Consider the following 24,993-nt stretch of genomic DNA (forward strand, 5'->3'; position numbering starts at 1 on the left):
GAAAAAAGTGTGCATTATATGTTTGATAATTGCTAAACTATTGTTTGCTACTTAGCGACCGAAATTGCTTTCAAAGGACTCGGTATTGTCCACTTTAATGGCTGCAGCACCTATGAGTAATTGAAGGTGGAAAGCAGAAAAGTGAACAACAAAAAAATCAAAAAACTCAACAATTAATTGCCTGGAAAATGTCGTTGGTATAACACCAAAATGGTGGAGATTCTTTTTAGGAGGCAATGACGAAGGCAGAACTTTGAAAAGCATGTAGAGGTATTGTCTGATTATTTTACACTGGAAAAAAAGATAAACTAATATCTTTAAGATACAATATTTAATAACTATAAATAGTTTTCCTTGGTTTTATAATTCCATATTAGAAATAAATAATAAAAGTATAAGCATCTCCAATTTAATACACTTTCATTATTTTAGAGAATATATTATTCTTGTGTCAATACTATTTCTTTCAGTGAATCAGATATCTGGCCAAGATCCAGTTGAGACTTATGGCCAACAGCAAGCAGGGACATGTTCAGGACATGTTAGCCAGATTCAGAGATCCCTGATCCCGGGGGATATTGTAGACAATAAATGTATGTATAATTGGGAATGGATTTCATTCAATGGAATAGAATAGCAGAGGACGAGACATTCGTTGCGCATGTGCAGATAAATGTTGCATTGTCTGCGGGCAACGAGTCCTGAATGAGTGTTGGCCTCTCAAAGGACAATACTTTCTCACTCGACAGTCGAGTGTGAATGCCGGCGAGAGGTCCTGCCGGCGAAGAATGTTCACATTGTCTCCTCCATTGAGAGGTACTCGTGCGTAGCTCCGCAGGACATCTCCGGCCCATTCAAAAAACCATTACAATTTGCGACCATAACGAAAAATCGTTCTTAGTCGCACTAAAATTGGTCACAATTGCACGCAAACACGAAGAGTGCATTTTACATGCCAATTCAATTCAAAGGAATGAATTTCAATGAATGCACTCTCAAAGAACAGCCAGGATGTGCCTGCATGTCCTTGGACAATTTTCAAGTCCTTTATAGCCATTTAACATTACATTTACCGGACAAGGCCAATAAAAATGGGAATGCGTTGCTAATACAATTTACATGCAATTGTTATGTATCAGGGACACCGGAAGCCGATGTTTAGTCACAATCCTTGATTGTAAACAGAAATACGATTTTTCAAGGAAGTGCTAATGAAAAACAATGGTGGCGAATCGAAATTTACTTAGATATGCTTCAAGTTCCAACATCAGGGAGGTCCTTTATTCAATGGGATTTCGTGAAAAGTGCAAATTGTTTTGAGGATTTTATGAAAACTGTACCATACTTTCTCCATCTCATGTTTAGTTTATTAGAGAGCCCTTAGGGACCCTCTAGTCCTGGGTCTCTGATTAAATTCCTCTTGCTTCATAAATAAGTAATTAGCTCTAAGGTAGAAAAATACAGCCATTATCCTTTCTGCCTATAATGACGATGCTAAGGGAATAAGCACTTCAAGGACGAGGCATTCAATTCTCCCTTAAAAAAACACTTTGTGACTTTGGAAAAGACTCAGGGTCGGATCAAGTGTAGAAAAAGGTATCTAATGAGCTCTGTGTCAATATAGCAGCCATCTTCGGCGATAATCACAAGAGTTTTTAGCTCGCCAAACAGAGGTTTTCTTTGCACTTGTACGGCAAATATTGACACAGGACTAAGCAAACGCACTGGGCCGTAGAAGAAGATAAACAGAATGCATTATTATTTTTGGGACGATAGCAAGTGTAGGTCGATTGGAACAATATTTGACATTCCTACTTAGTTGTATACATATATTTTCTTAATTTTTGGCGGCACACTATCGAAACATTCTAAATCATTGGCAGCGACGCGTCGGCAGACAGAGAAATATTTATTGAAAAAATACCTATGCATGAAATTTGAGGACCCGACAGGAGGGTACCATTGTTGATCTTATCGCTGGCTATGGATCTTGAAGTGCAGGGAAAACACAGAAAAATATTTTGTAAACCAAGTACCAAAACAAAATAAATCCCAGCTAGTTTGGTGCCTTATCTACATCTCGGGTGTAGTTTTTGGGATCACTACTCGGCATAATCTTGAATGCGAGTGCAGTACTCCTAGATTGCACATGACAGATAAACAGAGTAATCCCTCGCATGCAAGTACTTAGACATGAACAATGAACCCAGCCAGACGTATTTCAATGATTGAGATACTTGCTGGCTGCCCTCACACTTCGTATTCGAATATCTCGTCTGGAGATAGACACTTCGATTATCTGTATCCGATGTCAAGTAGAGGTGGCTATCTCTGCCAGATCCCAGTTAGCCTGCTAATTGTGCCTCTAAGATAGCAATGGTGACCAGGAATTGGTTAACCAGATTCCACTATCCAGGATCATGTGTGAACTTCGGCCTTAGACCGAAGATGCAATTCAAGATAGAGGATTGGGTGTAATCAACTGGGCGAGATTGGTTTGTGGAGGAACAGTTGTATCTGAGGTTATCCCATTTCCACATGTGATAAATGATCTGGGTTTCACACAAAAGTTCTCTAATTGAACACCTTTGATAGGAACCCCAGCTCATTCATATGTGATGTGTAGGTTTAACGAATCGTTCCTTGATTTGATGAGATGATAGGCAAATTCGTTTGGAAACATGATCTTATTCTACCTAAAAAGGTGTGGATGTAATTTAGGACGAAAAAATTATAGCGTTAGAGATAAAATATATAATAGCTTAACTAAGTAACCAAATATTAGAAAAATTATGCTTAAACCGAAATATTTATAGAAATATTTGTAGATTAGAATACAAACAACCGTCTAGTATCTAAGCATTGACGGAATCTATGTATCTGTACTTCTTTCATTAATAAGAACTAAAACCAAAAAAAAAAATTTTTAAAAACAAGGTATATTTTTAAAAATATTTTAAAACTGGACGGTGTATTATATATTTATATATTTATATATTTAACATAAAAAAAAACTATGATATATTAAAATGGAATACAAACAAACCAAAAAAGGCTACAAGCCGGGTTGAATTTTCATCAATCTAACTTAAAGGATATCTTCAACAGGAAGTTACATTAAAATTCATAAAGGAATCCTCTTTAAAGAAGCTCTATACGGAAGTACTTCCTGGAATTAAATATTTATCATTGTCATACGTATTTATGTTCTATAGCCGATCATAGGGGACATTTTATGGAAAAGATTGAAAGATAAACGTTCTTGTTTGAACAGAATCGCTACTAGAGAAGGCAAGTATTTGGTACGGACATTGTCCACTTTGTACCCCTATACGAACATTGACAAAGGCCAAGGAGGCAGTGAAGGAAGAAGATCCTGACAAAGAAGCTAATCACTGATGCCAAGAAGCCTTCAAGGCACATCCATATATGCATTTGTATCTGTATCTGAATCCTTGTTTACCTACATGTCGCCTACCGAACGCCCAGAGGCAAAAGAAGTAAAAAGAGGGAAAAGCAGAAGTCGCTCCCTTCGCACACTCACAAGGACAATTGACAAGGACCCGACCCGACCAGATCCGATCCGATCCCTTCCTATTTGAAAAGGTCCCATACATATCGATCCGACTACCGCGGCAAGCCAACATAGCGGTTGACCATGGAAACCCAAGACCCACACAATATTGTGGTCCATGTATGGCCTCGCATGATTTTCCTTTTCCATTTCCAATTCCTTTTCCTATTGATCCGACATTTTGCGACCATTGTCCATATATGTGTCTTTGTTTCGAGAGAGCCTATTTCAAAGAAACAGGAAACATAATCCTACAATAACATTTTTACGCACTGAGCTCCTTTTAAGTAATCTTTACGTATGAATTTTGTTATCAATGACATTTCATCTTCATGTGCATGTTTTTTTAGGCAAAATTGAAATAACACAGACGATATGAGGAGTATTCAACAAATTCCCGATAATATCCCCAGATAGGGCCCTTGGAAAGAGTAATTTACCAGGATCAAGACTGAACCGATGGAATCTGTTATTTTAAGCATATAAGACATACATGTGCAGATATTTAAATGCATTTTAGGAAAATATAATAATTAAAGAGCAGGAGAGATTCTTTCAAGGATAAATGGTTTTTCTTTCCTCAAACTATATATATAAACATTTTTGTTTAATATTTTGGCAATTATGGTGCTCATTTACAACTTTGATGATGCAAATTCTTTGCCGTTCCTTAAAAACAGCAAGTAATCAAGTTAAATAAAATAACGGCTAAAATGTTGATCCAATTTTTATAATTTCCATCATGGAAAATGTGCATAACTTGGCCATTCCTTGTCAGATGCAGAAAAGTTATACATTCCCTGTCATAGAACTCCGAGTAGCACCATTTTCAATTAAAACCTGGGTAACTAAAATTTGGACCCAATTTTCGATATTTTTAAAGGGGTACCCTCATGGTTTTGGCCAAAAATTGGGTCAAATTTTTTTAAAATAATTTTTCCGAGCCCTTGACGCAGATTTAAGGCGGATAGAACTCTGATTCATAAATGGTATTCCGTTTTTCGATCTGTTTCGAAATAGTTAAGATATTCACTAAAAAGCGAATGAAAGTTTCGATATTGGCCAAATAAAATAACGGCTAAGATGTTGATCCAATTTTTATGATTTCCATCATCGAAAATGTGAATCGAATTGGCCATTCCTTGTCAGATGCAGAAAAGTTATACATTCCCGGTCATGGAACTCCGAGTAGCACCATTTTCAATTAAAACCTGGGTAACAAAAATTTGATCCATTTTTCCGAATTTTTGTAAGGGGCATGTTTTTGGCCAAAAATTGACCAAATTTAGTTTTGTTTCATTATATGAATCTTTTCATGCAGATCGAAGAGGATTGGAGCTCTAATTCATAAATTTAATTAATTTAATTGAAAATGGTTTTCCGTTTTTAGATCGGTTGCGAAATAGTTAAAATGTTTGCTAAAATATATTTAAAAAGTTTAGGTTTTTTTTTAGGACCTATTTTCAAGGATAAGTTAAGGACAAGATATTGGCTTAAAATTTTCAGTTGGGGAAAATCTTGTAAAATATATTGCCCATAAAACTATAAGGTTATAGCTTTATTTACATTTTCAATATATTGCACAAGAAAACCTCTTAATCTTATATGATAGCATCATATGATATCTTTTTTACAAGCATCGTAAATATTTTCCAGATATTTTTGCCAACAATAAACTTTTTTTCCAAACAATGGTAAACAAATCTGGGTTTATTTACCAACCGTCATTTGTTGTGAGCTCCAAGAACTCACATGCGAAGGAATCAATAGAGAAGTCTGTAGGAACATACCAATTTATAGATATGGCTAACTACTCAATCATAGAGAATAATGAGCGGCATCAGGAAAATAAGTGAAACGAAAGAAAAGAAAGCAACAAATAGACGCTTTGATGAGGATATATGGTACAGCAACAGATATCTGAAAAGAAGCAACAATTTAAAAAAGAACAACAGCCAGGGAGATACATATAAATATATATTCATAGGATGGTTAAAGGAAAAGTCATGCAAAATGCACACAATAGGGCCACAGAGTCCCCCCGAGGCTGTCGCATTGTTTGGGCCGCTTTTGAAAATATTTGTAAACACGTTTTTGGGAAATTTGCCGTGTTTGCCAAGGCTAACCATTGTCCCAGCGGAGGAGGGTTGGAGGTATGGTTTGGCCAACATCACAGTGAGACGTCATGGAGTTTCACGTGTTGTCACCAGCCACCAACCGCCAGGCTTATTAATAGCCCGAGAACAGGGCTCTGATTCCCTGGTGCCCCTGATGCAGTAGAATCTGTTGAAACGTGATCTTTCGCCCCGACCCGCACTCAGACGGGGGTAATCCCCTGTCTCGACTCCGGGTTTTGTGTCCGAGCCCGAATCCCTTCTTCGTCTCCTCCTGATCCCCGGGGCACACAAAAGTGTGCCTTTTAACGAGCTCTAATTTGGTGCTGGACCATTTCGTATCTGTAGTCGGCAAAAAAATGTTTTCATTCTTCACAACTTATTTCCAAAGAATAGCAGAAATAATGATCGCTTGTCTACTCGACCGAATCCGAATCCAAATTTCAATTCCAAATGCGAATACAGGACTTAAATGAAACTACACTAAACAAAAAATCCAGCAATTTTAAAGTCTTTTCATAATATTCTTGAGAATCTAAAATGTTAAATTTTATCAGCCACTAAAGATTCAAATATGTAAATTACAAAACATTATCATTTTAGAATTTTGTTTATAAAGAAATAGTTTTCTGAATCTGAAGAAAAGCTTACAAAAAAAAAATTTCAAAATCTATAAAATACTTTAAATTTCTCTCAGTGCATGTTTACACAATACCAGCCAAACAAAATTCTGTTTTTGTTCCGTTTTCGAGACAGATCCCTAACGTGATAATCTTTTAAATTGCTCAAAACTCGACCTATTGGCCTCTCTCTGTCAGTCCCGAAAGTCCTTGCCAGCTCGTTTCCCTTTTTGGAAATTGGAAAATGAGATCTTGTCGCTTATGTTATTTGGTATTTTGACAAAACAATGAGCAAATTTGAAGCGTCTTCTGTTTGATGTGTGTTTTGTGTCTTACCTCTAGTTGTTGGCCAGAAATGCGCGGCTTGCCAACCAAAGTCTTAGTCTTTGTCCTCATATGTGAACAGTTTTTGTTTCAGAATTGAGAAACGATTTCCCTTACTACATAGCTCACAGTTCACTTAAGATACTGTACTGTGTAATCTTGAGCTGATTTGATGTTCATATGATGTTTACAGGGGCTTTTGTTTGGGTCCTAAGGCGTTTAGTTGGGTTCTCCGCAAGGATTGATTCCTTGTTGCGTTCTTAAGGAGATAATGTTGGAGGAGTAAAGGAGCAAAAAGGTTTTAAAAATAGTTTTCCATAAATATTTATTTTATAACATGCAATATACATTATCCTATACCGTGCGTAATGTTAAGAATTTAAAATATCATTTGATCTTATTTACTTAGGAACCTTTTCGGGGCATCCTAATCTCATTAATATATCGTTCAAAAAATAAAAACACCCACAAATGGGATCGATCGAAAGGGCAATTAACGTAACTAATGATACACTAACCCGATCTCATATCCTAAGAGCACATCCTTGTAACAACTCCTTCATCGGCAACTCCTTTTTATCTCAAGAGGCCCGACTCATTTCCTATCTGGCATCTTCGGACTCATTAGTAAATTTCGGAGCTAAAAAGGCTCCTCAGGCATGATCATCTTAAGTATATACTCAGTCTATAAAATGATGTTTTAGGACTCACTAGCAAACACTTTTTTCAGAGGAACACAGACAGGGGCGGAAGAGGGCGGCGGCTCCGCCCAGACCGCCCTGGGCTGCCATCCAAAGACCTCCAAAGTCAAAGGGAAAACAGTGTTAACAATTTACACCAGAAAGTCTAACATCAATCTTCTAACAATATCGTTTGTAGCTGATTGTTGGGTTGAACTCCCAAAACGCCCCCCAAAAATAAATGTTAAAAATTTTCTAATACACGAGGTATATGGACTTCCTATGTATCTTCAGCTTCTACATGGACAATGCCCAAGAACGCCCCTGAAAAGCGGAGAGGCAGGAAAAATAGAAAAGATTGGAAACCCAAAATCAATAAAATAGAACGCCGCAGGGGACACAGGCAAGTCATGGGCAGGGGTAGGTCCAAGGGCAGTAAACTAAAAAAAGAAAATAAAATAAAATTAAACAAAAGAGACCCTTGCACACGTGTTCACAAAGGAAAACTGACCGACAGAACGATCGATCGCCTTAGTCCGAAATTGTTCCACTAAAATTCGGTTTAAATTTGTATCTTTTTTAACGACCTCAGATAGACGACCACTTTTTGGGTTGACTAGATGGGTTTTCGATGTTAACAAATGGATGCATAAAATATATTTTACAAATCTAAAATCCATGCATTGAATTAACCAGATGGAATAGAAATATACTTGTATGGTATTTAGTAAAACTATTTACTAAAAATTGTATCATGTAGGCATATATTATTATTGACCACTTTTTCCGATAATCCTTGAATCTTTTTACTTATACTTAGGATACAAAAGGATAATAAAATACTATTTGTATACATTTTAAAATTCATTTTGTTTTCAGATACATCTCTAAAAACCCATTCAATTTTACGATGTTTAGTAAATGACTTGATCATTGGCCACCATATGGTTTTAGATTGGTTTTCAATTTTAACAAATAGGTGTCTAAAATATTTCACAAATTGTCGGCTGCATATGGAAATCCATTAATCCCAATGGAGCATGGATCGTAAATAATGATCCTCGGGCACTGAAAAACTCGAGACTCCACAGAGCGACACAAGGATCGTATTTCAACGAGGGTCCTGGCACCAAAACCTTGTCCTGATCCCTGTTATATTTGACAACACGAATTTCATCTGTTTTTTCTGTGTGTTTAATTGTCAAGTGCAGTTTCTGACACGAACCCAGAGACGAGCTCCTGAAATTTAATACATCTAGATGCCAGCAGATATCGGGTTCGAATATGCATTTCGGGCGTCACTTCACCACGCCGCTATTGAAGACCCACCCAAATCCTAAAATCAGATCCTTCAGGATCCTCTGAGTCGTTTCAAGTGCCGCCTGGCTCGCCGAGGAGGCGCAAGTGTTTACCATGCCACAATAATCTTTACTAATCAGCTATGAAAACTACCCCAGCGGAATGTTATCTTCTGTAAAATGATATTTGCGCCTGGCACTGAATCAAACTCAACCATGACCAAACTAACCAAACAAATGTGTTCAAGTGCGGAAAATTTAAATTTCCATTTGCTTGGGGGCTGGTCCCCAGCCACTTGAGTGAATGCTTCATGAAAGTAAACGATATCTAACGATCCCTAAACTGCTGATTGAGCCAAGACGAATTGTGGACAAGATAATGCACTCTCTCTTAAAATTTGAATATCCCTCTAGAGTCTAGATGCTTAATGGCTTTGGCCTTGTCGCCACAGTAATTGAACTGGTGACGCCATTTAAAATTATCGAAAAAACTATATAAATGGTTCTTTTTGTGACAGTTCTGTCGATAAGGTTTTAGGGTTACAGGTAACGATTCTGGTTTTCGGCTATCTATCTTGGCCAACAGGTAAGAATCCGCAAGGCGTCTCAAGTCGTTACGAGGACAATGAACGGCAGGACGCCGGCGCCAGGAAAATTATCCATCGTCTGGAATTTTTGTCATTTGACTTGACATTCCTGGAATTAGCAGTACCTTTCCAGAATTTATATGGTTTTTCCTTTTGTCTCGCGGAGCGCGATTTTTCACACTTGACAGAAAGTCGAACAACTAAGGCATAAAACAGGTTGATGTCAACCATTTCTGCAATTGGAAAAGTAACTGACAATGTATACATTTAGCAGCATAGTTTTCGCCCTCATTCTTTTTGGGACTAAAAAGTCTATAACATTAGAGTTTTACTATAAAAAATCGGAGTCTAAATTTATGTAATAGCTCTAAACATTCTAAACACAATTTTCATCTCATCTTAAAAAAAGCCTTTTAATAATTGTAGATTTTAAGTGGATCTAAATAAAAATCTACGAAAACCCTTCACAGCCAATACTTTTGAAATATTTTTAGGGAGAATCATTTCTGAATTCTCTGAAGCCTGAAGTATGTAGCCCTGAATTATGCTACTATTTTGGCAAATCTCAGTTTATCCTTAAACTTAATACTTTAAAGTATAAACGGTGTGTAAATTAAACCTTTGTTTATGCATATGCCTTTCTTTTAAAAACATATTCTTATTTATGCACGTGTCACTACCGGCAAATTCTTATTAAGAATTTCTTATATATTCTTAATAAAATATTAAATTAATATTATAAGTGATCAAAGAAGTAAATAGATTTCCAAATCCTAGGTACCCAATAATATAATTCCTTTAAAGTACTCCTTAAAAATATTCGAAAACACTTTCAAAACGATAAAATGAAATACCCACTCAACGATAAATATTCAATTCAGGACAATTTATATTGTTCAATTCCATAAAATCTTTGCTGGGCTCGTCTCATTTGATTTTATAATTCGAGCCCAACCCATCAATCAATCAACTGTGATCCCCCCAAAAAAAAACATTACCCTTGAGTTGAAATTCTATACAAAAGATTCTTTTGGGGAACTTCTTTCACCCTGAAACATTTTCTTTCAATTCCAAAACATTTACATTTTGGGTAAATTTTTTTGTTGGATTGAAGCGAAACCGAAACCGAAACTCTTTGCATTTGATAAGACCCTTTTACCATTATTTTGGAAGAAACGGTTCTGATTTCAGGCCAAAAAATCGGCATTGGACAATGGCAGGTCTAATCCCCTTTTCCGGAAGGTCACAATTACGCTGGATTGGAGTGGCATTCGACGGTTATAGTCACGGTCATACGAGGTACCCTTTGCACCCCCACCCCCTAAACGATTGTATATTGTTGCATTTCGGTAAAATGGTAAAAAGGGTCCATCGCTGCACACGTGCAAGGGTCAAAAACGCAGCATCGGCAGGTAGAAACGCCAACACAATGAAAAACCCCAAACACATCAAAAATGAAAGATAAAAGAGGATTAAACGAGACGAAAACGAAACGAGACGAACCCTAAAATGACCCAAAATTAATGCACCTCACAGACGTACACTGTAAAATATACAAAAAACATTTCAAATCTTTGCAAAATAAAATGTTTTATGAAAACAATCAATAAAATACTCCAACAACTAAAAGTAGAAGGGAAAATATACTTATAAGTTGTAAAATTATATATATTTCTTCAAGTGTAGTCTTAATGCTCGACTAGTCGGCCATCAACATCCATAAAAATGCAATCATCATCGTGAAGAATATCGCCGACATCGGCTGATGATGTTTGCAGATAAGATTCGAGAAATTCTTTACTCCAAAAAATTGAACCCAAAAAACCCTGAGCTCTTTGGCAAATACGAGACCTAATTTTTTTTCGAACTGAAACGAAATTTTAAAAAATGTTCATGTCTGGACTTGTTCAATATTTTCAGGATCAAGAATTGTTGCACGTGTGCAAACACTGAAACTGTGGGATCTTTCTTTCTTCAATTTCTCTTTACTTATTAAACAATAAAAGGTTTTCGAAAATGTTCCTATTTGGAAAGTAATGACAAAAAAGAGAATACATAATGGGAAGTAACCGACACAATCATTCGTAAAAACAAGTACAATATTCTTTAGTTATTCAATTGCTTAGACAAAAGTAAATGTATATACATATAATATTTATTTTTAAATATTTGATGAGGCTGGGCTCTGAAAGTTAAGTATTCAAATGCCATTAAAAACTGAAAAACTTGAAATTTTTCATATATTTTTCCTTTATTTTCTACAAGACCTCAAAGCTGGGATATTAAGTAATTTTAAAATTCATTTTCTAACTATTTTTCCCGAACTTCTAAAGAACATTTTATAACAAAATTAAAAATGGATTTCTACATCTTTTAATGACGTTTTTCTTTTACCTTCATCATGCATTTTTCTTTTAATATTATGTTAAATGAAGCTCTAATAAAACCACTCCAATCGTTTAAAATATTAACATAAATTAGCATATTTGTACCATTCATAATTAGTCCAGAAAGAAAGAAATTTCACCTGAAAAAATTTACATAAAATCAAAATGATATGCCTTTCATCAATAAACAAAGAAGGGATAAATGGAGACAGGGTCAAATCAGGTCAGGCCATACAAGTAGTGACTCCGGTTAACCCCTTTGACTTGGCTTCTTTGCGAATGATATTGATATATTCCCCACCAAATTGCGGTAGCAAAATGAACTGGTTTCTTCAGCAACAATATAAGGGGGACCCTTGAAGCAAGAGAAGCTCCGCGTAATAAGGAGCTACAATTTCAGTCGGGGGGCTAATTAGAGACGCCCCTAATGATCCTGCGGATAATCAAGTAAGGATTCGGCCGTTACAAGGAAACTCGAGTCGAGTCCTCGGAGCCGTTACAAAATTATGAAAGTAACCCTCAGGGGCAAGGGAAAATAACAATTAGGAAGGCGACTCATAAACGAAGTGCCGACGAAATTCCAGTAAAATGCGTAAACTGAGCCAAAACCAAACTCTCAGATACAAAGATTGTATCTGTACGTGCTTCTCCCGCGTCGTAAATTTTTCACGCACCAACAGAGCAGGTCCCCGAACCGGGGAAAGAACAACAATGACAAACAAATGCGATCGGAAGGAGCTGAAAAGGACCTGCCAAGATTTCCCAAAATGCGGCATTAATGCATATTGACTAACCTTGAGAGTCCGATCCCCGGATCCTTGCAATGCAAGTACCCGAAAAATACGTTACTTTCCCAACTACCTACAGGTTGGGAAAATATGAAAATGGGCGAAAAGGACGACGGACGATCGGACGGATTGCCGGACAGAAGGACGGACGGACGGACAGAAGGGCACTTTTCGGGCTGTCTCAATGAAATAACGGACAAGTCCCTTGTTCGTTTGGGTATTTCCAGCGGCGAGATTGTATCTCTCGGATACGCAAACCTATTGTTTGTCCATATCCTCCGTCTTTTACGGTTGGGATAGTGTGTCGAATTTTAAAATCGCTCTGAGCTCACACTTGGGGTTGGATTTTTTCCAACAAGTTACGACTTGTCGGCCCAGCTCTCTCCTGGAATTTTTCGTTTTGGGATTTAGGGATTTCTGAAATATTTTCCCTTTTTGCACCAGAGCCCAGCAGGTAGGAAGAGCCTATGCGAGAGGACATGATTCTCTGAGGAGGTGGGGAAGAAAATTCCAGAGCCGAACCATCTCTGCCGGGCAGTCAAAAAATCCGTTAAAACCAGTGGAATGCCTTAAATTTAAAATAACTCGACTGGATGGTACTCAGTGAAAATGATTTAAATAAATATAATAGCCTTAGAAACTATTTCTTTTTTTATTTTGCGTTTCACTTAAATTTTGTCTACTTATTAAAAGTTTAGTATTTTATAGTTATTAATTTTTAAAATAAAATATTCTTATTGCTATATTTCAAAATATCTGCGCACAAATTGCACAAGTATCTGGCATACCCTGTTGAGCCTGGGTCAAGGATCTTCTCTTGCAGACAATGCCTCTCTCTGCTTTCTCTTACTCTCTCCGCTCGGGCAACCACCTGCCCGCAGGCTGCAATCTCATTGGCTGGACCAGGCGATCGCGAGCGAACACCGCACTCACCGAGCAATGTCCCCCGCGGCGAGGGACCCGAGAGCCGATCGTATAAAAGGCGGCCGCCGAGAGCAGGGAGACCAGAACACCACCAACTCCCGAACCGAGTGCATCAGCTCCAGAACCAAGTTTTTCTTTCGATTTACCAACAACAAAGATCTACCAACTCACAATGTCGTTCATCACACGGGAATACAAGTTTGAGAACAGCATGATGGTGCAGCAGAAATCAGATCAGCATACGATGGCCATGCGGAGTCTGAAGAAACTGGTCAAACCGCTGCTGCGGCTGGTGAAGAAGAAGCAGCTCCTCCGGAAGACCCTCGCCGAGATCCAGGCCCAGAATGCAGTCAACGCCTCGCTGGAGGATATGCGAAAAGATCCCGCCGCCAGTTGCGACAACATGGCCAACGAGCAGTTGGAGCAGCGACTGTACACCGATCTCCGCCAGTGCCCCGACAACGTGGCCATGATCGTCCAGCAGGGTCAGGAGCAGCGGATCGTGCCCGTCCATCCCGAGCAGACCTTCATCCCGGTGCACTTTGCCCGCACCAGCAGTGGCACCTTCTTCTGGACCTCCGCCGACGCCGTTCGCCAGCACCAGGAGCAGCAGCTTCGCCAGCAGTTCGACCGTTGGGTCCAGGCCTAGATCCGATCCAGTCCTAAGCCGGAACACAACCTACAATTGGCAGCTTTAAGTGCAAGTGTCTCCTTCCATTGCTCGTAGGATGGGAGCGGGTTCAGCTTCGCATGTTCGTAATCTCAGGGTGATATTAGGCATAGATTGGATTCTTTGGTCGCCAGCCCCAAAGGAAACGCAACTCTAATTGATATTCAATTGTCACAATCATGACGTTACTACCGTAAACACATTGTGATCCCCCGTGTCTTATTAGCCTTAAGTTAGTCTTAGCCGAATCATTGTCTTCCATGTTTGTTTGTTAGGGTCTTCGAATAGGTTAAGAATCATTGTCTTCCATGTAAAATTCTAGCTATAAGATCGTATAAGAAAATAAAATACACTAAGAAAAAAAAAATTATTTGCTTTCTTATTTTAACAAATCTTCAATTTTTTTAGGTGTGTCCTGAAATAAACTACTTTCCTTTTGGGAAATTCTTTCCAAATAAAAGCGAATCAGGAAAAATCAGTTCCGTTCATTAAATGCTAGAACGTTTGAAGATTTTATTAGATTCTCGTCATGCTGGTAACCGCATCCCAATCAGGGTAGTTATTCTTTCCTGTTTGGGCACCAATCAGAGCCAATGAACATAGTTTCTGGTTGTAAGCAATTGGAAATGTGCCCCGAGTTTCCTCTACCTTTCTTTTTAATTTCGGTTGCACGTGATATTAGCTTGGAAAAAGATCTTATAGCTTATAACTATAAAAATATAAACAAATCTGCCACTAGCTAACTATTTACAAAGAAAAATATCACATTTATTTTGAACCAATTTCATAAATCTTACATGTATCTATAACTCAACCTAAATATAGTCCATACTGTTAGAAATATTAGGAGCATTTAATCATATGACAATTTTGTAAATATTTTAATTTTTAATACAATTTATTGAGTTTGTACTTCTGATTTAATATAATTTATGTTCATTTTATTCATGATAAGTTTTTCATTTAATTCATAAAATATTAAATAAATTGTGAAATAAACGAAGCGTTCTTCGACATGAAGTATAAGTAACGGTCTGTCAACTAGACCGAGCTTTTTTGTATAACTGACAGTAATCAAATATATTAAACTTTATGGCGGAAATTTCAATCAAGTGGTTTCTGAAATATTTGGCTGTGCTTTAACGAATAACTAATTAGCCTCTTATGGATTTAATGCACTTTATGCAGGCTTCATTCTGGCGCTTGAATTTCAGGAAACCTGACACTAACGACTTAACTTGAGACGCCACGAAAATATAATTTTCAAGTGCTTATCGGGAATTATGCATAAGGAATAGTTAAGCAAGCCACAAAAATTCACCCCCCAAGTGGATAGGAAAGGATCCTCCATCTCTCCAGCTCCTAACGATCCCCAGGAACTGAGTGGAATACAAATGATTCCCAAAATTACAAGTACCAAGTATTTCAAGAAAAGACGAAATCAGAATTTCAACACGAAACGAAATTAAATATTCGATCGTGTCCAGGGGGAAAAACCACAGGAACAAGTGTGAGCACAGTGAAGCCTCTGACAACCAAATCCTTTAAAACTATCTGGAATTATTTTAAAAGAGCTAGAAATAATACTCCAGTCGATGGTTCACTGTAGTCGAAGGATCCTTGGCCTACCTGTGCCGATCAAAAATGAAATGTTGACGTGTAAATATTTTTCGTTTGCCGACAACATGTGTTTAACGAGGGTCTGTCACTTTTATCCTACACTGTCAGCCTATTAACAATTAATAGCCAAAAACTAATCAAGGCATAAATTCGAGCCGAGTCCTCCACAAACAAACCACTCAAATTACTAACCCGAACCCATGAAAAAGGGATGGTTTTTTCGGTTCGGTTTTCGTTATTTTTTGTATTCTTGCCGCATCGTCCGATAAATATTCGACTGAAATTATACTCTCCCACGAAGAAACCGAGGGAGAGATTTATTTAGGCCTCACTTTGTACACGTGCAAGGGACTCTCCCGAAAATACCTACCTGCCGAGGGTCGGGGAATGCGTGACTCTCATATCTGGGCAAACCGAAGAAACACCTGCGCCAGGACCTTACCTGATTGGCCAATAGTTAGGGGTTGATTTCGCAAGGATCGGGTATAAAAACAGGGCCGAATTCTTCGGAGGACATCAAATTCAATCCCAGCGTTGAACAGTCAAGATCATTTCAAGCCCAGAAAGCCAAGCCAAGCCAATAATTCGCAATCATGGCCTACGAAACTCTGCTGAACACCACCTACAGCCCAGCCTGCCAGAAGAAGAACACCTACACCCCGGCAAAGGCCGTGAAGAAGCTCCTCAAGGTGGCCAGCAAAATCTTCAAGACATCGGGTCACCACCAGCCCCTCAAGAACCCGACCATCCCGAAGGAGCTGCCTTCGCCAATCTCCGATGAAGAGCTGCAGAACTCTTTAAACGAGACACTTGAAGCCGAGCTCGAGCAACTGTGATCTAGGAAAATGGGAAATCCTGCAAAACACCATATCCTGAACAGCTTTAAGACTCCATCGGAACTGGTCTCTAAACATCCGCAACAGCTTTAAATCAAACCTACAAATACATAAACATCCAGCTTTAATCATTGTCTTCCATCTATGCTTAAGAGTATGAATAAATGCATTATATTAAAACCGAAACTTGTCAGCATTTCTGATTTCTTATTCGAACTTTCCCTTTGTCATTGTAATTTCCTTGAAGGTTTTCCGAGAATTTGTAAAACAAAAACCGTTCTTACCCCCACCCCGCTTATTTCACAGAAAAGCAAGGCCCTAAAGAACCTTAACTCGAAAATAAACCTTTTTTCTGGTTCTCTTACCTGTTCCCTTTGATCAAAACCTGTTGTGGATTCGAAAAACTCGAAAAATCCAGCGGAATGAACCAAGAAAACCTGTTACCTCGAGGCGATTTTTGATTTTCGTTTTCTGTGCTCCTTCTTAGGGTTGGGCCCTGGACAAAATAAATCTCGAATTGCATCCGAACAGGTAGAAGAGGTAGAGGGACCCTAAGAGGTCCCTAAGATGATAAACAAAAACAAGGGCCCCAGAAGCAGCACGAACAATAACAGCTCCGAAGCCAATCCTATCTCAATAATAAATGCGAAAAGGCCGCACGGATCAGTTCGATCTTCGATGCATTTTTAAAAAGGGGGACTACTGGCGGTACATAGGAGTACACACAGACATACACATATGGATTTATGCATTATGTAAATAGTTTTTACATAAATGGAGCTAATGGTGAGGAAAAAACCTTTATTTAAATCACACATCTAGGTACAGTTTAGTCATACTGAGCGCTTTTTTGGGCTTAAGCTTTTGTGTTAAATACAAAAACATATTTTAAATATTTTTATAACAAATTGGCTTAAGAATATTTTTGGGCTTAAGAAAATTTGTTAAACATTACAAACATATTTTACATATTTTTACAACAAATCAAAAACTTACAAAATGCATCCTTCATGTTTTCTATTTCAAGCTTCATAGGACATATTTTAGAAGTCATTAATTCTGAACAGAGCTATATATTGTAATAAAATAATAACTAATTAACGAACATAAATAAGGAGCTATTACCATTTTTTTATATTAATCAAACCCGTGCTTTACCATATAAAATGATTTAAATAAAAATGACAATAAATACACTTCATCCTATAGGAGTGGTTGAGAAATATCTATCGCAAAAAGTATCTTCAGCTACCCAACCCATTAAAACCCCTAGATACGACAGCAACCTCATATTTCTCCTACAAATCACTGGGCTCGAGTTCCTTTTAGACATTAAAAGCAAAACAATTATCCCACCATAAATAAGATATGATGGTGACACATTCCCAAAAAATGAACCCCAACCAATTAATTGAATGGATAACCACCGAAAAAAGAGGTCTAGAGATGGACCAGAAAGGACCCCTTGCCGTGACACGAAAAATATTGTATAAAATTTCAAGTGAGCTCCCCAGCCGAGCCTGAGAATCTTCAGGATCGTGGCTCAAAGGACCTTAAACGTGGCCATCACTAATCAAGCAAACAATAAGCCCAAGAATGAAAGTGCAAGATTTGTATAAATTTGGATCTGAGTGTAGCCCGTTTTCGGTTACAGGATCGGGACCATATTTCTGATGAAATGGCAAAACAAACCCAAACGAAATCCAAAACAATAAATGGGTCTCCGAGAGAAGGTCAGAAATGTGCTGTTCCCACGCCAAGGATTCCTCCAGGGGCATAATTGTCTTGGTAGGAGAAATAGGCTCGAGATTCCCACGCTTTGCACAAGATCTTGGGTTCTCAGGTCCTGCAGGACCTACCTGCTGCCACTGACTAACGTGTGAAATTTCAGATCCTTGCACCTGCCTGCGTTTCGAGGGCTGCGATTGGCTGAGATGCTGCAGGATCTCCGGAGAGAACCGAAAATGTATAAATAGCGCCGCCGGTCTTAGAGAGAGCATCACACAGCATCCGACCGTCAAAGCGAGCACATCTCAGCTACACCACACACGAAACATACATATCTACGAAAAATACATCATTATCTAATGTCGGCCATCAGCAAGCAGAAGAACTTCAACACCATGTACAAGTCAAAGGTATCACCATCCCGCCGTCTCAAGAACCTGCTGAAGCCGCTCCTGGGCCATGTCTTCAACCTGAAGAAGGAGCAGCAGCCCAAGCGCAGCTCCTACATCGCCTCCGAGGAGAAGGAGGCCGAGTTCGAGTGGCTCAGCAACGATATGGACAACATGGCCAACGAGCATCTGGAGAATCGCCTGATCGACGAGATCCGGCAGTGTGCCAAGGAGGACGCCGTCATCATCTACAACGAAAACGGCTCCGGCGAACTGATGACCATGGATCAGGAGGATTACTACGTTCCAGTCCACTTCGCTCGCACCAATGCCGGCACCTTCTTCTGGACATCGATTCAGCCCAAGTCCGAGCCCTATGCCATCGAGTGGAACTTCCTGGACCGATGGGCTCAGGCGTGAAGCGACCTCTAAGCTGAACACAGGACTTCAACCTTGGACAAAAAATGGGGGTTTTCGACCAACAATTGGGACAACTCTTTGACTGGACTGGAGCTCGGTTCTCCAGCGGGATGGGCACATCAGAGTTTGGGCACTTCGACTTTGGGTTCATCGATCTTGGGCGCTTTTGGAATTTTCATGCTAACTGAATTGAAAAGATCCAAAAAGCGGTTGAGTAGCCATACGAATTAATGGCGGGAGACATCCTAGCAATTATCCTTTTTTTGCTGTGCAAAATAGGGTTCCAATTGCTATGGAAAGAAAATTGTTAATAAACAAAAACTAAAATAAACATTAAAAAACAAAAAAAAACTATTTGAATTTGTTATTACTTACGAGGAAAGAAAACTGATTTTTTTCACAGCATGTCTACCACATGGTCCTAACTCACAATCCTTACTTCAGATCCTGTGGTATCTGAGAATGTGGGACATTCCCTTGGCAGAAACATGTGTTGGGCTTATGTGTAAAGTAACACAAATATGTGGCACAGTATTTTTGGGAATTGTAAAATTTGGAATTGCAAACAAAGTCATAAACATGGTGCGGAAATTACTATGGTACACTAAGGAAAATATGTGAAATTTGTATTACAACTGAAATATACCAAGGGAAATAGTACCAGCTAGGTTTTTATTTTAAAATTGTCGATTTGTCTTATTAAATTGTCGGGTATTAAAATGCTTTAACTCTTGTCCTCAATTAACAAAATAATATAACCCAAAAGTTTGACTTTCTTTACATTAAAAGTTTATAAACAGAACACAGAACAGAAATCCTAAAAACAAAGAAATAATGTTATGGTTTCAAGAACAAGTTAGGATTAGAGCACCTAAGATCTCAGTAGATCTTTCTTGTAAAAGCTGAAATTGTTAAGAATTTGAAAATAAACACAATGAAGTTTTTTTTGTTAGCTTTCCCATGAAGAGCTGTTTTATTTCAACAAAGGAAAAACTATTTCTTAACCTAAATTGCACTTATCAGTAATGGAAGACGTAAGCGACTTTGTTGTTATCTAAAACGCAACGTAGAACGCCAACGAAGCTGTCTGATATGTTTTTACATTAACAATTTTGAATCAAACTTAACAATGATTAACAAGAACTGATTAACAATATAATGATTGCTTAAGATCACAGCTAGACGTTCCAGGAACGTGGATATTAACAAGTTAGATAGTATTGCACATGAAATAGGGGGTGTTGTCCTTGGGGGTTCGCCAAACGGAGTCTTCTGCTTGTGCGAGATTCCTTCCAAGGCACCATTGCACTTTCCTCCAGCCCGGTCCTGTTGTCTCCTCCTCCTCCACGTCCTTATTCCCAGCCTAGTCCTCTGCCCATGCCTCTATCCTTGGCGGTGGGTGGATGAGTGCGTGGTGGGATGGCAGGATGGCGGGAGTCGCGGGGAGCCAAGCGGTCTTTAAAGCTTCTGTACCAACCAAAAAGTTACGAGGCGCCCGAGGTGGGGCACTTCGTAGTGGGTTGCGCTTGGAGCGCGTTTAAAGCTGCAACCATCCCATCTCCGAGCTTCGATCTCCCGATTCCCTCCGAAATCTCTCTAGGAGATGGACTGGGTGTGGGTGATCCTGCGGAGATGAGGAGATGTGGTCGTTAACGGTTTTCGCTGAGCACTGACTCTCGACAGCGGCGATCACCGGATTTTATACAACTCGCGGCCGGCGTTGACTTCGCTGCCGCGTAAATAGAGATAAATACAAAACACACTCACACACACCCGCTTACACACAAACTCGAAAATCTCCGACTCCTTGCTGGGTTTGGGTTTCTGTTTGAGTTTGTATTTGTGTTTGTGTTGTTTTTATCATGCATTTACGCCGGGCCCTTTTCGGTTATCTACAGTCGCCGGGCTACCACTACCCATTTTTATGTTTATCACTTTTTTTACCCTCCCCTCGCACGATCTTCTGTTTACTTGAGGTTCAGGTCATTCCTTTCAGATACACTGGGAAAAATCAAGGTTAAATATTACAGAAGACTAGTTTAAGGGTCTCAGAACTTTCTAGAATGAATACAAAAACAAGTGAAGGATTTTGATCCCACTAATTTTATAGAATTTTAAGATACAGATACTTTTTGAGCTATTCCATGATATTGATATTTGATATTCCATTTATTTTCCTACATGTAGTCCACGTTGAAAATTCGTTTGACTTCGTTGTTCCTTCTCCGTTGTTGGTGTGATTTGTTTTCGTTTAATCTTTTCCCTCACGCACGTACGGCAGCATCTCTAGGGTCCCTCGCACCATCTCGCCACCAGCCAGACTCCCTTTCTCAGTCTTTCTCGATTTTAACGATCTCGCGGACCCCAAAACAAGAATCGCCCCTCGCCAAGTGGAGCTTATGTGCATTCTACACATAAAAATACTGGTGCACACATGTGGACCCAGATACAGATACACTCACACATCCAGATACAGATACAATACAGAGGAACACTTTACAACGCCCCTCTGGAAATGCAGTTTAATGACCGTTCATGACCAAGTCAATCAGATGCGGGACTATTTACGCATAGCAAAATCATGAAAAATGTTCCAACGTCGAATATCGTATACACCCCGGAATGGGGGACCTTTCAAACCAAAGGAAATTACTACACACTTAAATAATAAAAATGAAAATCAGTTATCATAAATATTTATTTGAAATTTATGCTGGTTAATGTGATATTTTGTAACCACAAACTGAAACACTACATTAAATTAGTAACTGAAAATTAATAGATTAGGAATCTTATGAAAATTTGAACCCCAATAATGGCATTTGCCATAAAACTTAAAGATTTCACTTTCAAATATTTTAAAAAAAAGAACAAACATGTATGTGGATTTATATTTTTCAGATACTACACACGAATAGATATGAAACAAAACCCCCATGAGGTATAACAAATATGTATAGAATCTAAAAAGAAAACAATTTCATATCTACTCCTATTTGGCATAAATCTATTCCAATCCCTCTTCAGGCCTTATCAAGGGAAACCTCTACAGGCTGCCTAGATTGCTAGAATTGCTTCCCCTAATCATTTCCTTTTTCTTTTTCAGAAACCCTCTCCATTTATAGCCATGGGAACATGGGAACACACTTTATGCGTACGCTCCTCACGCGCAGGACACGTTCGGAAGGAACCGTGGGAATCGGGGAACCCAAGAATCGTTATGCACCGAAACTATAATAAATGCACCGGACCCTAGAAGAGGGTAACAATAACAATGGCAGGTCCCGTTCCCCCCGCTTCACGGCCATTTCGAATTGAATTAGAAAAGGTTGCCCAGGTGGAGTTGGGGTTCAGGTATGAATAGGTCCCGAAGACGACAGGCAATCAGATGTAAATCAAGTAGACAAGTTAGCAGTCAAGTCATGGTACAAGTAAAGAGGCAACCCCTCAAAACAAATAGTATAGCCGTTACAGAACCATCCCCCAAGAAAACAACAGTCACTTTGGTCAATTTGAAATCTTTCATTTTAAAAGATAGATGTTTCAACTGTTTCAAATTTATTAAAAGAGCCATGATAAAGTTAATGATTAAATAATCCTTTATCAATTCTGCTCCAGATATGTATGAATTATCTAATAGTGTTCCTGCTTATCGGAAAGGTTCGGAGTCATAGTCATCTGGGAGGAAAAAAAGCGTTCTACGAATTCCCAACTGAAACTCAAAAGTTTGAGTTTTGCATTAAGGTAATTTATTTAAAATTATATTAAGTGAGAACTGGTAATATCTGAAATAATTCCAAATTTTGTTCAAGTTAATCTTGGTGTGTCGCTTTGTTCGGGATCGTCCGGAGGATTATACAGACTCCGATGAGTATGGCTTACATACCAATGAAACTGACATTTACTTCAATAATATTATGTCGGAATATAGAAGAGCAAATTGTTTGCCCAAAGGACTCTCAAAAACCGGAATGAACAAATTTTCACAGTTGATCCTCCGTTGGACGAATGAAGTTAAACAAATGTTTCTTAACCCGAAGCTTTTCATTGTTGTTGACGAGGACATTAGGGGCCGATCATTCAAGGTGAATTTTGGATCGATGCAAGGATGGTGCAATGGCACCGATGATGAACCTAGTGCTCCACGATTCAGTACTACTACAACTGCCAAGCCTGACATACAAATTTCACCAGACGTTTGTTATGAGGAAAGTGTAGTTGGCCGATGGTTGGTCCCAGAAACTAAGGGCTTAAGGCAATTAGAAAAGCTCTTTAAACGATACCCAGAGTTTCTTGAAAAACTCCACAAATACACGAAGTTAAACTGCTGTCCGTACGGAGCTATTCGGGATCGAATTGAAATTATTAACGATGGCATTGACTTTCTCCACGAACTCCAAGGCATTGAATCCTTCAGCAAAGCTGAGTATTCGGGTGTCGTTAGTTCTGATTTTTCCAAACTTAGAGATAGATTGGAGTATCTTATTTTAATTAATAACAAAAATGGTGGTAACCACTCATCCGAAAAGTGTTGCTCCGGTTTTATGGATCTACTTAAAAAATTTGGAAATGATTTCGAAAATAATCTCAGGAATTTGAAATCATCCCAACCAAATTTTGATGCAACTCCCTATATTGAAAGGTACAAAGGACTAGAAAATGGCCATGTGGATCGATTAAAGATTTTCCAGAACCTGGAAGCTTTATTTGGAAATAAAAATAAAGCAGATGCTTGTTGTGACAATAAAAACAATACAATTTATGAACTAGAAAAACTTTTAAAAGACTTGAAGCCAAGAGCATCCATTGAAAATAAAACAAATATTTTTGATCCCATTAAAGAAAATTTGGCAAACTCAGATGAAATTCTATCTCGCACCAAATCCTTAATTGGTTTAGAAGATGTTCAGCTTCAAAAACTTGAATCCTCATGTGGAAAAAGTTGTCATACAAATAAAAAAAAGATCATTCAAGATTTAAATACAAAAATGGATGCATTAAATAGGAAATACGGGGAAATCAACGCCCTTGTTAATTTAAATTGGTCGAAACTAAATAAATCCCTTGAAGAAGTCAGCTTAAGAGTTAATGAAATGCCGGATATAATTGCCAACATGGATAAAATAAAAAAACCAATTCCAAGAAGCATTAAAAGGGCTAGTCTAAGTGAGTCCAGTTCAATAACTTCTAAGTACTTGAAAGAAATTTCCATTGTCTCAAAAACCATCGATGAAACTAATATAACCAATAAAAGAAGCTTATTTATCCATGAGATGCATGAATCACATTCTAAAAATCAAACCATAGAACTTAAAGAAACCTTTAACAATATTGAAGAATCCATCCGGAAATACAACTCAACAACATCAAATAAAGAATTAAGTTCTTTTGAAAACGATTTTAACCGGTTAGCAAAGGAAATAAGGGACCTTAATGATATTGAGATAGGCACCTTGGCCACGACAATTAAAAATCGCAAGAGAGAATTCGATTTAGAAAACGAGAAGTTCATGAAACAGTTTGAAGATTTCACAAGAACTATAAAACTGAAAATTGAAATAATTAAAAAAGACAATAGTAAAATGGAACATCGTTTACTTCAATTAGAAAATAAACTAAATACAACACCAACGAAATTTGAAGAAAGACTTAACTATATGGAGGTCGCATGGAAAGCTATTTCAAAGTTGTATGGACTTCCTGAAGAGTCTTACTTGGGTCGCATCGAATTGGCCCAGAAACATCTAAGGGATCTTAACGAGGCCATTGCCAGGATGGAGCAGAATGCAGAGGATTGCATTTATGAGTGTGACTTGGGAGAATTGCCAACCATAGCCCAGTTGTTTAGCAGGATTAAGGTTTTAAGAGAAAAACTAAAAAAAACGTTGAAACCTAAAAAAAACTAATCGCACCTAATATTTTCCTTGGCTCTTGTAAACTTTTGTATTAGAAAAATACCATCCTTATCCGTATAAATTTTTATTTAACTACCCAAATCCATAAAAACAAAAAAAAATAAAAATAAAAAATTATT

The 24,993-nt window shown here is 38.3% G+C and overlaps 4 protein-coding genes across 5 annotated transcripts; all 4 read left to right on the plus strand.

Moving 5' to 3' along the window:
• The first annotated feature begins 13,354 nt into the window (after window positions 1-13,354).
• LOC6507255 (enhancer of split malpha protein) lies at window positions 13,355-14,333 on the plus strand. The gene has a single exon (XM_001956341.3). The coding sequence runs from the start codon at window positions 13,469-13,471 to the stop codon at window positions 13,943-13,945; it is 477 nt and encodes a 158-aa protein (XP_001956377.1). The 5' UTR covers window positions 13,355-13,468; the 3' UTR covers window positions 13,946-14,333.
• A 1,736-nt stretch (window positions 14,334-16,069) lies between these two features.
• On the plus strand, window positions 16,070-16,608 carry LOC6507256. Its single transcript, XM_001956340.3, has one exon. It carries the CDS (start codon window positions 16,180-16,182, stop codon window positions 16,420-16,422), a length of 243 nt encoding a protein of 80 aa, XP_001956376.1. The 5' UTR covers window positions 16,070-16,179; the 3' UTR covers window positions 16,423-16,608.
• A 1,783-nt stretch (window positions 16,609-18,391) lies between these two features.
• On the plus strand, window positions 18,392-19,313 carry LOC6507257 (enhancer of split malpha protein). Its single transcript, XM_001956339.4, has one exon. It carries the CDS (start codon window positions 18,510-18,512, stop codon window positions 18,957-18,959), a length of 450 nt encoding a protein of 149 aa, XP_001956375.1. The 5' UTR covers window positions 18,392-18,509; the 3' UTR covers window positions 18,960-19,313.
• A 1,895-nt stretch (window positions 19,314-21,208) lies between these two features.
• LOC26515415 lies at window positions 21,209-24,951 on the plus strand. Of its 2 annotated transcripts, none has more exons than XM_044714631.1 (4): window positions 21,209-21,900; window positions 22,066-22,384; window positions 22,578-22,703; window positions 22,772-24,951. In XM_044714631.1, exons 2-4 carry the CDS (start codon window positions 22,316-22,318, stop codon window positions 24,863-24,865), a joined length of 2,289 nt encoding a protein of 762 aa, XP_044570566.1. In that variant the 5' UTR covers window positions 21,209-21,900; window positions 22,066-22,315; the 3' UTR covers window positions 24,866-24,951. The 2 variants fall into 2 exon arrangements, with proteins under 2 accessions (XP_044570566.1, XP_044570567.1); XM_044714632.1 differs by having other exon boundaries at window positions 22,066-22,313.
• The last annotated feature ends 42 nt before the right edge of the window (window positions 24,952-24,993 follow it).

This window comes from Drosophila ananassae, chromosome 2R (assembly GCF_017639315.1).
Source record: "Drosophila ananassae strain 14024-0371.13 chromosome 2R, ASM1763931v2, whole genome shotgun sequence".
Classification (NCBI taxonomy): Eukaryota; Metazoa; Arthropoda; class Insecta; order Diptera; family Drosophilidae; genus Drosophila; species Drosophila ananassae.

What these genes read in the sequence shown, in the direction of transcription:
- LOC26515415 (XM_044714631.1), top strand. Translation starts at nt 22,316, where the DNA reads ATGAATAGGTCCCGAAGACGACAGGCAATCAGATGTAAATCAAGTAGA. An exon ending in AAGTTAGCAGTCAAGTCATG is followed by an intron (nt 22,385 to 22,577) that starts GTACAAGTAAAG and finishes ATTCTGCTCCAG; the next exon opens with ATATGTATGAATTATCTAAT. An exon ending in AGTTTGAGTTTTGCATTAAG is followed by an intron (nt 22,704 to 22,771) that starts GTAATTTATTTA and finishes ATTTTGTTCAAG; the next exon opens with TTAATCTTGGTGTGTCGCTT.
- LOC6507257 (XM_001956339.4), top strand. Translation starts at nt 18,510, where the DNA reads ATGTCGGCCATCAGCAAGCAGAAGAACTTCAACACCATGTACAAGTCA.
- LOC6507255 (XM_001956341.3), top strand. Translation starts at nt 13,469, where the DNA reads ATGTCGTTCATCACACGGGAATACAAGTTTGAGAACAGCATGATGGTG.
- LOC6507256 (XM_001956340.3), top strand. Translation starts at nt 16,180, where the DNA reads ATGGCCTACGAAACTCTGCTGAACACCACCTACAGCCCAGCCTGCCAG.